Raw genomic sequence first — 10,443 nt, 5'->3', positions numbered from 1 at the left:
TCACTGTGAGTTCGAGGCCACCCTGAGACTACATAGTGAATTCCAGGTCAGTTTGGGGTAGACCTTACCTCGAAAAACCAAAAATAAATAAATACCACATGGAAACCGGGTGTTGGGGAGGGTTCATCTCTTACCGCAAAGGATACTTTCAGGCGTCCAGTCACCCTAACTGCCTAACAAAGCTACCCAGACTACTTCTCATCACGGAATTTGGCTGCACAGGGATTTGAACCCCGTTCGGTCTGCTGTTCTCAAAAAATCGGAGGGAAGAGTGGAAAAGCTAACTTGGGGAACCGGGTGACTTCGGTTTCTCCTGGATGGCGCACAGGATCCACAGCCACTGCAAGGCTGGGGGTGGCCGGGGGTGGGGTGGGGAATGCTGTCCTGGCTCTGGGGGTGGCTTTGGGGGACCAGGCGTCCATGGGGTGGGGTGGGGAGGAGAAGGAGGGTGTGCAGAGGGCGGAGGCCTCCCGGGCCCTCCCTGAACAAAGACTGGGTGGGCGGTGGCCTGTGTCTTCCCCACCCCCGTCTCCCCGGGCCACCGCCGAGCCGCGACGACCGACCACGGAGCGGGAGCCCGGAGCGCGGAGCCCGGAGCGCGGAGCGCGGAGCCCGGAGCGCGCGGGCGGCGGCTGCGGCGAATGGCGGGGGCCCGGGCGGCGCTGCTGCCGCTGCTCCTGCAGCTCGCGAGGCTGATCGTGGCTCGGGCCGAAGGCGGTGAGTCGGGGCGCCGAGGACCGCCGCGTCCCCGTCTCCCCAAGCCCGACGGGCGCTCTGGGACACCCGGGCCACCTCTCCGGGAGAGGAGGAGGGGGGGCGGGGGTGGCCCCTGCTGTCCTTGCCCAGGGATCTTACAGCAGTGGCCGTGGTGGTGGTGGTGGAGGGAGAGGCTGCCCCTGGCCATCTGGGAGTCTGAAGTTAATTATTTGTCTTAAGGAAAGAGGCCCTGCAGTGGGAACTGCCTTTGACTCTGTCTGGCTATCCTCTCCCCGTCCCCAACCCCAACCAGGGAGCAGGCAGGCGTGGATGTGGGGACAGGGTAAGGAACGGCGGAGGGGGAGACCCAAAGGCAGTTTCTGGGGAGTCACAGGTTTGTGCACTTTTTGCAGACAAGGACGACTTGGTGAATGCCAGAGGGACCCGTGGCTCCCCTGTGCTTGCTAAAGCAGGGTTGTTGGAGCTGCCTGGGTTGTGGGGCCATCAGGGCAGGATGAGTGACTGACTCCACGGAGATCCAGTTTGCACAGAGGGTCTTGGGTGCTGAGGCACCATCCATGGGCAGCCTCCACTGTGGGCTGGAAGTCGGGCACTGCCAAGACACTTGGGATAACAGGATGCCCTGCACAAGGCAAGAGATGGGAACAGGAGCCCGGCGTGGTGGCGCACGCCTTTAATCCCAGCACTCGGGAGGCAGAGGCAGGAGGATCGCCGGGAGTTCGAGGCCACCCTGAGACTCCATAGTGAATTCCAGGACAGCCTGGGCTAGAGTGAGACCCTACCTGGAAAAAAGATAAACAAAAGAGAGAGAGGGAGAGAGAAATGGGTAGAGAGGTCTGAAGGCTGGTGGTGTCGGGGGTGGAGGTTAGAGTCCCTGAGAGGGAGAGAGGAGAGTCTTCGCATTGCGTTCACTGCGTGGATTCTGGGAGGTTTTCTCTTCAGTTTCACAGTGGGGAGAGGAAGGATTGCTGGATAACTAGGGGGAGACCAGAGACCAGGTGTGGTCTGGGAGGAGCACAGAAGAGGGGGCACTGAGCCACAGGTGGCTGGTTTAGGTAACTCACTGGATTGGGTGGAATGAACCAAGCCACAGAAACTTAGGCATAAAGCAAGTCTGGAAAGAGACAAGTCACGTTTTCGACTGGGATTCCTCCCGACCCCTCCCTCCCAACTTGTTGGTTTTAGGGGAAGGAGTAGGAGGTGACTTTGCCCCCCTCCCTCACTGGCCTCATGTTCTTGTGAAAAAAAAAGGCTTACACATTCTAGGAGCAGTCATTCTCTTGGTCTCTTGCTCAGTCACTTCCTCCTGGGGACCCTTTACTGCCCGCCCACCCCACTGAATATTTGTGGGAAACAGTCCCCCCCTCCCCCGAAGTGAACCCGAAACTTCCTTGCCTCTTTACCTTTCTTTCTGCAACAAAAAGGAAAAAGAGCCAGGCGTGGTGGCGCACGCCTTTAGCCCAAGCACTCTGGAGGCAGAGGTAGGAGGATGGCCATGAGTTCGAGGCCAGCCCGAGACAACGTAGTGAATTTCAGGTCTGCCTGAGCTAGAGGAAGCCACTACCTTGTAAAACAGACAGACAAAAAAAAAAAAAAAAGGGGGGGGGTGGGAGGAAAAAGAAAGGTGTCGGCCTGCTCCTCAGGCTTGGACTAGAGGCATGTCTCCTTGACCCAGGAAGAACCAGGGACAGGCAGCCTTTCTGCACCTGGGGTTCTAGAGGCTAGTGGGGGCCCTGCCAACACTTCCCCAAATCCATCAGAGTTTGGATTTCTGGAGCAGCTAGCTTTCTGGAGCCTGCCTCGCTCAATGTGAGGCCCTTGGCGCAGACGTGAGGTGGAGAGTGGGGGATGGGAAACAGCTGTCCGTCCCAGAGCACCTTTTCTCAAGGAGCACCCTTGCTGACCCTGGTGGATGGGAGCGCGCGCGCGCGCGCGCACACACACACACACACACACACACACAACACACATGGGGGGGGGGTGGCTCACCAGATCTCAAGCCACTTAGAGCCCTCCTTGCACATATCCAGCACTCTATGACATGTCAGGTCCCTCGACTGTCCCTGACCCACAAAGGATGCACGGTCCTGTCCCTCCACCCCTGTGACTTAGGATCCTTACAGAATCAGGACAGTTTTCAGTGAGACCCTCATCTGGATGCGGGCAGGGGCCCGCCGAGTGTTGATGTCCCTGAGTTCACACCTGACAAGAACTGAAAGCTGGTCTGGGCCATTTTGCTCCCCTCAGGGCCCGCTACTTGCTCCCATGCCAGTCCCCATCTTCGGCTCCTGTAGGGACCATGTCTCCTTTCCTGGATGGCAGGACAGTGGACTGGGCGGGCCCCAGGGTGACCTTCCCTCCCTGCGTGGTCCAGAGGACGGAACCCAGGGAATCTTGCTAGCTCTTGCCCCCCTGGGTTCTTGCGCCCTTCAGGCAGAGCTGAACCCAGGGAGCCCTCTGTGCTTGCTGACATCCATGACTATGGGCGGCAGGAACTGGCTCAATCCTTGGGCCCTGTTGGGGCACCCTGGCGCTCCCTGGAAGAGCGTCTGGGGCAGCTGGAGGCTGAAGTGACAGAGCTCAGAGAACAGGTACCGTGGACGCCAGGTGCCAACCATGGGATGGGGTGGACTGGTGAGGGAGGAGAGAGGGCTTGAGCTTGGGGTCCCGAGAACCCTGAAATTGAGGTTTTCTTTTTTTTTTCTTATTTAAATTATTATTGTTGTTGAGAGAGAGAGAGAATGGGCATGCTAGGAACGAACTCCAGACACGTACAGCCACTTGTGCGCATGTGCAACCTTGTGCGCTCGCGTCACTGTGTGCCTGGCTTACGTGGGACCTGGAAAGTTGAACGTCAGTGCTTGGGCTTCGCAGGCAAGCACCTGAACTACTTAGATGTCCCTCCAGCCCGAGGTTTTCTTTTCTTGTCAGTGCTGGAGATTACACCCCAGGGCCTCATGTATGCTAGGCAAGCCCTACACTAATGAGCTGTCTCCCCAGTCCCTTAGAAAAAGCTGGGTGTAGTGGTGCATTCCTTTTACTTGGGAGGCAGAGGTAGGAGGATTACTGTGAGTTCAAGATCAGCCTGGGGCTACAGAGTATGTTTCTGGTCAGCTTGGGCTAGAGAGAGACTCTCGAACTCAAAAAACAAACAGCCGGACATGGTGGTGCAAGCCTTTAATCTCAGCACTTGGGAGGCAGAGATAGGAGGATCACCCTGAGTTCGAGGCCACCCTGAGACTCCATCGTGAATTCCAGGTCAGCCTGGGCTACAGTGAGACCCTACCTCGAAAAACCGATAATAATAATAACAACTAAACAACAAAAAATAAAAATAATAAGAAAATAAATACACATAAAGAGGTTCTTATTTGAGCCAGTCTTAACATCTGTCCTCCCATGGACGAGGAACACTTAGATTCTAGATTTCCATGTATTTAGCAAACACAGTGGAGCACCTGTGTACAGGGCATCAACAGGAAAGATTTTGGGTAGTAATGAAGTCTTTAAAAGCCAGGCCTGGGGCTGGAGAGATGGCTCAGCGGTTAAGCGCTTGCCTGTGAAGCCTAAGGACCCCGGTTCGAGGCTCGGTTCCCCAGGACCCACGTTAGCTAGATGCACAAGGGGGCACATGCATCTGGAGTTCGTTTGCAGTGGCTGGAGGCCCTGGCATGCCCATTCTCTCTCCCTCTCTCTATCTGCGTCTTTCTGTCTCTCTCAAATGAATAAACAAAAAAAAACTTAAAAATAAAAGAATGATTTTAAAAGCCAGGCCTGGTGGTCTATGTCTGCTGTTATTCAAGCTCTTTGAGAGGCAGAGGCAAGGAGGGTTCCTGTGATTTTGTGGCTATCCTGAATCCTTAACGAATATCAGGCCAGCCAGGACTACAAGATCCTGCTTCAAACAAAACTAAACTTTTTTGTTCTGTTTTTTTTTTTTTTTTTTTTTCTTCCCGAGGCAAGGTTTCACTCTTGCTCAGGCTGACCTGAAATTCACTATATAGTCTCAGGGTGGCCTCAAACACATAGCGATCCTCCTACCTCGGCCTCCCGAGTGCTGAGATTTAAAGTGTGCGCCACCATGCCCAGCTTCAAAATTATTCAAAATCTTTAACTATTAAGGTTATTTTGTTTAAGAATTGGGATCCTGGGACTGGAGAGATGGCTTAGTGGTTAAGGTGCTTGTCTGCAAAGCCTAAGGAACTAGACTCGATTCCCCAGTACCCACGTAAGGCAGATGCACACGGTGGCACATGTATCTGGAGTTTGTTTGCAGTGGCTAGAGGCCCTGGTGCACTCATTCTCTATCTTTCTCTCTAATAAATAAAATATTCAAAACAAAAGAATTGGGGTCCTGTGATCCCAGAGAGATGCCGATAAAGGGGCACCGACCTCTGTTCGGGAATCCTTTTCATCCTGCCTCAGTTTCCCCACCCCACAAATGCATGGAACATGATGGGGAAGCTAACCTGTGCCTGCCACCCCCTTCCCTCCAGAATAAGGACCTGCAGGAAAGGGTGAGGCGGCTGGAGTCTTGTGAGTGCCGCTCAGCTTCTCCACAGTGTTGGGGGCTGGGGCGCACCTGGCCTGAAGGAGCTCGCTGGGAGCCCGACACCTGTACAGTCTGTGAGTGCCAAGAGGGCACCCCACGCTGTGGCCCCCGCCCCGACCTGCCCCACTGCCGTGGTCAGTATCACCCCGTCTCCCTGATGGAACTCTCTCAGGACCTCAAGATGGCACGAGGTTCCCAAATGACAGTACTGTCTCCTCCTCAGGCTGTAGCCACAACGGCCAGGCTCATGGTAATGGCGAGACCTTCTCCCAAGATGCCTGCACCACTTGCCGCTGCCTCGTGAGTGCTGGACACCTACCTGGATCTTCCACGCCCATTCCTGTCCTCTAGCCGCCATGGTCAGGTCATCTGTAGCTTAAGCGCTGGGCCAGATGTGTGATGAGCTCCTTTCTGGAGCTCAATCTTCACATCCTTGCTGCTCCTCCACCCCCCACCCCCCCAGTTCCTCTGTTTGGCCCTGGACCAAAATGGCAGAAAAGACAGAGGATATATGAAGCTGGGCATGATGGCTCACACCTTTAATCCCAGCCTTTGGGAAGCAGAGGTAGGAGGATTGCAAGACCCTGCCTCAAAAAACAAACAAACAAACAAACAGAGCTGGAGAGTTGGCTTAGTGGTTAAGTGCTTGCCTGTGAAGCCTAAGGACCCCGGTTCGAGGCTCGATTCCCCAGGACCCACGTTAGGCAGATGCACAAGGGGCCTCACCTGGAGTTCATTTGCAGTGGCTGGAGGCCCTGGCGTGCCCATTCTCTGTCTCTCTCTCCCTCTTTCTCTCTCTGTCGCTCTCAAATAAATAAATAACCAAAACAACAACAACAAACAAACAAAAAACAACCACCAAAAGAAAAAAAAGTGGGTACAGTTGTTTTCCTTCCCCTCAGCTCTCACCCATGAAATCTTCCTTGTTCCCATTCTTCAGTTTGCCCCACCCCCTACCTCAGACTCCCTGAGTACCTGTCCTCTCTCAGATACCTCCACAGTCACCTCCCTTGGGCCTTTCTTTCCGTATGCTTCTCTTAAAAAAAAAAAAAAAAATTTAAATTTATTTGAGAGCGACAGACAGAGAAAGAGGCAGATTGATAGAGAATGGGTGCGCCAGGGCCTCCAAGCCACTGCAGATGAACTCTAGATGCATGCATGCACGCTCCCTTGTGCAGCTGACTTACGTGGGACCTGGAGAATCGAGCCTTGAACGGGGATCCTTAGGCTTCACAGCAAGTGCTTAACCACTAAGCCATCTCTCCATCCCCTGTACTCTTGAGAAAGCTCTTGGTTGTCTTTTTAAGGTCTCTTTTCTCTGGTGAAGTTGCTGGTAGATGGACAAGAAGGTTTCCAGGGACATTTTTTGTTGTTTTGGTTTCTCGAGGTAGGGTCTCACTCCAGCCGAGGCTGACCTGGAATTCACTACATAGTCTCAGGGTGGCCTTGAATTCGCGGCCATCCTCCTACCTCTGCTTCCCGAGTGCTGGGATTAAAGGCGTGCACTCCTGGTTCTGAGCTGGATATTTGAGGGAAAGAGAGACTCACATCAGAAGGAGAAGTGCTTCAGAGCCCTCTGTGTGCAGGTAGTAGGTGGGGATAAATGTGAGGCAGGAGTCACTCGTGGGCCAGTGGGAATAGGCTGCTGTCAGCTGTGCAGTTTAAACTTCCTTCTATGGGCAGGAGGGCTCTGTGTGTGTATGTGATTCGAGGTAGGCTCTCACTCTAGCCCAGGCTGACCTGGAATTCACTCTGTACTCTCAGGGTGGCCTCAAACTTGCTGCGATCCTCCTACCTCTGCCTCCTGAGCGCTGGGATTAAAGGCGTGCACCACTATGCCCAGCTTGTTTTTTTTTTTTTTTTTTCTTGAGGTAGGGTCTCACTCTAGCTCAGGCTGGTCTCTAACTTACGGCGATCCTCCTACCTCTCCCACAGATGCATGGGCGCATGCCCAAATCTAGGCCCTCTTCCTTGGAGACCCAGGCCTGGTTCATAGGCTGCCCTGGGTGTGTGTGTGGGGGGGGGGTGGGGGTCATAGGGCTGGGGAAAGGTGGCAACCAGAGGCCTGTGTCATCATCTGTACCTGCCAGGTAAGAGAATCGGGATCTGGCCCCTGCCTCCAATCCCATCCTGGTGTTTTGCACACCCCCAAGCTTGGCCATGCCTCCATCAAGGCTTAGAGCCTGCTAGGCCTTCAAGGCTCTCAAAAGGAGCTCAGCTTGGCAAGTGGAGAGTTTGAGGGAGTGTTTGATGTTTGCCTTGCAGGCCGGGGTTGTGCGGTGCCAGAGGTCGGCATGCTCTGAGCTCAACTGCCTGGAGAGTTACACCCCACCGGGGGAATGCTGCCCCATCTGCCGGCCAGGTGACCTTCCACCCTGCCCAGGTCTCCCCATCTTCTCAGCCCAAGCAGGTCCATACCTACTTGGGGTCGTGTCTTCCCTCGCCTGCCCCGCCCTGCTCTCTGGTGACCTCACCCTGGCAACCCTCCAGGCTGTGAATATGAGGGACAGTTTCATGAAGAAGGGGCCAGCTTCCTGTCCAGCTCTAACCCGTGCCTACAGTGCTCCTGCCTCGTGAGTCCCTTTCACCTCTGCCCAGGCCTGCCCCTTCCTGATCACTCCGTGTCCCATCCTGGTCCCCTCTCAGCCTCTTCCATGCTTTCTGAGAGCTGGTGCCAGTGAGGGTCCTCCTCCATCTCTGCCACACATATCTGCCCACGCTGTGCCCTCTGGTAATCGGGTCCAGGCGCATTTACAGCCATTGACTTTTCAGAGGAGCCTGGTGCACTGTGTGCCTGTGAAGTGCCCACCCAGCCCCTGCTCTAAGCCAGTCTCGAGGCCTGGGCACTGCTGCCCAGCCTGCCCAGGTGAGAAACCCCAACTGCTCTCTTGTAAAGTCCCTGTGCATTGTTCAGACCATTTCTGTAACTCCTGAGCCCACCTCGATTTCATCACTGGGGAAGCAATCCAAGTCCAAAGTCTGCTCTGGAGCTGCAATGCCCACTCTCAAAGTTTACCACTGCCCCTTAGTAGTCACATGACTCCAGGTTGCCCGGTGCCTCAGTTTCAACATTATAAGGTGCACACAGCTGGGCATGGCGGTGCACGCCTTTAATCCCAGCACTCGGGAGGCAGAGGTGGGAGGATTGCAGTGAGTTTGAGGCCACCCTGAGACTCCATAGTGAATTTCAGGTCAGCCTGGGCTAGAGTGAGACCCTACCTCAAAAACCAAATAAATAAATAAGGTGCACACAGTGTTAGTCTATGTAATAAATATGTAACAGATATCTTCTTTGGGCATTCCAAAAACAGAATGCTTACCACTAGGTGACCCTGAGACACATAGGTACTATAAGATAATGTCACAAAGGCAGTAGTGGAGGCAGGGACCGGGTACTGTGGGATCTCAGTGCAGGGAGACCCAGTCCAGCTGGGCACAGGACACAAAGTATCCCAGATGGAGTCTGTGTTGAGGTGACCCTTAAGGATAAACGGCAGTGACCTGGGGGTGGGTCAAAGAAGGATATTGCAGGAGAGAGGACAGAGTGTGCAAAAACTTGGACCTGACACTCAGCTTTGGTATGTTATGTTAGCAGGATGGTGTAATGGGTGTGGATGTCCAGGGAGAGGTAAGGAGTGGCCACCATAGCAAGGCAGGTGGGTGCCCTGTGCTGGCCAGGGAAGGAATGGAAGGGCAGACAGAGGGAGAGTAGGGACCACACCCCCGTGCCTGGAGCACTGGGAGCCCTTGAGTCCAGGCAGAGGCATGGCCTGGTATGAGGAAGGTATATGAGGAGGATAAAGGAGGCCAGGGGTCTAGGTCAGCTCCCACCAGGCTGGCTCTCTGACCCCAGCCCCAGGCTGCATGGAAGGTGATTCTCACAAGGACCATGGCCAAGAGTGGACCACTCCTGGGGACCCCTGCCGCATCTGCCAGTGCCTGGTGAGTCCTGAGATTGCCCCTAGGCTGTTCCTGGCCCTGCCCTTGCTCTCACGCCTGCTGAACACACGACTTCGCTTCATGAGCCACAGTCATGGGCATTGGGAGGGAACACAGATGGAGAACACTGAATCCTGGGCCCCGGGAGCGTGCGATGGCCTCACAGTTATGTTCAGCAGGCTTGTAATTCTAACCCAAGGAGCTCATGGGCAGAGGGAAGGACAGTGGCATTGATCATGCCAATGTTCAAAGCTCCAGGAGGGAGAAACCGCCTGACGTGCGATATCCAGTTCTATAACTGCCTGTTGCCTGTGGTCACTGAGGCCCTGAGGTGTGGCTGGTCAGAACTGAAATGGACCAGATGTGGTGGCGGTATACCTTTAATTCTAGCACTTAGGAGGCAAAAGCAGGAAATTCAAGAGTCATGAGTTCAAGACCAGACAGGGCTGTATACTCTGTCTCCAGATTATCTCCCCCAGGAAGAAAAAGGAAAGAAGGGAGGGAACAGGGAAGGAAGGATAAAAGAGAGAACCAAGATGTGTTGCAAGTGTGTAATAAACCCTGGTTTCAAAGACAGTAGGATAACAAGGAATAGAAAATATCTCATTAATTGATCATGCGAATTATATGTTGAAACATTTTGATATGCTATATCACATTGTTAAATATTTTAATTTAATTGAGAGAGATAAAGAGGGAGAGAGAGAGAGAATAGGTGCACCAGGGCCTCTAGCCACTGCAAATGAACTCCAGATGAATATGTCACCTTGTGCATCTGGCTTATGTGGGTGCTGGGGAATCGAACCTGGGTCCTTAGGTTTCACAGGCAAGCGTCTTAACTGCTAAGGCATCTCTCCAGAGCCTAACTTTTTAAAAAATTTATTTGCAAATAGAGAGAAATAGAGGAGAGACAGAGAGAATGGGTATGCCAGAGCCTCTAGCTGCTGCAAACAAACTCCATATGCATGTGCCACTTTGTGTGTCTGGTATTATGTGGGTACTGGGGAATTGAATCTGGGTTGTTAGGCTTTGCAGTCAAGTGTTTTAACCACTGAGCAATCTCTCCAGCCCATATGGTTAAAAATTTATTTCACTTGGTTCCTTTTACCTTTCTAAAGTTGGCGCTTTTTTTTTTTTTTTTTGGCTTTTCGAGGTAGGGTCTCACACTAGTCCAGGCTGACCTGGAATTCACTATGGAGTCTCAGGGTGGCTTTGAACTCCCAGCGATCCTCCTA

At 53.7% G+C, this 10,443-nt stretch overlaps 1 protein-coding gene across 7 annotated transcripts in view; it reads left to right on the top strand.

Moving 5' to 3' along the window:
• The first annotated feature begins 633 nt into the window (after positions 1-633).
• LOC101604950 (kielin cysteine rich BMP regulator) overlaps positions 634-10,443 on the top strand; it is a 35,478-nt gene continuing 25,668 nt past the window's right edge. For 3 of the 7 annotated variants that reach the window (XM_045160326.1, XM_045160332.1, XM_045160333.1), the window contains exons 1-9: positions 634-717; positions 3,151-3,308; positions 5,214-5,403; positions 5,493-5,569; positions 7,535-7,631; positions 7,760-7,842; positions 8,042-8,135; positions 8,862-8,897; positions 9,123-9,211. In XM_045160326.1, the coding sequence (XP_045016261.1) occupies positions 642-717; positions 3,151-3,308; positions 5,214-5,403; positions 5,493-5,569; positions 7,535-7,631; positions 7,760-7,842; positions 8,042-8,135; positions 8,862-8,897; positions 9,123-9,211 (900 nt within the window). In that variant the 5' untranslated portion in view covers positions 634-641. Of the gene's footprint in view, positions 718-1,011; positions 1,040-3,150; positions 3,309-5,213; positions 5,404-5,492; positions 5,570-7,534; positions 7,632-7,759; positions 7,843-8,041; positions 8,136-8,861; positions 8,898-9,122; positions 9,212-10,443 lie in introns of those variants that run through there. The other 4 variants (XM_045160328.1, XM_045160327.1, XM_045160329.1 and 1 more) reach the window with 4 other exon arrangements.

This window comes from Jaculus jaculus, chromosome 10 (assembly GCF_020740685.1).
Source record: "Jaculus jaculus isolate mJacJac1 chromosome 10, mJacJac1.mat.Y.cur, whole genome shotgun sequence".
Taxonomy (NCBI): domain Eukaryota; kingdom Metazoa; phylum Chordata; class Mammalia; order Rodentia; family Dipodidae; genus Jaculus; species Jaculus jaculus.
This window is presented reverse-complemented; position numbering and strand designations above follow the sequence as displayed.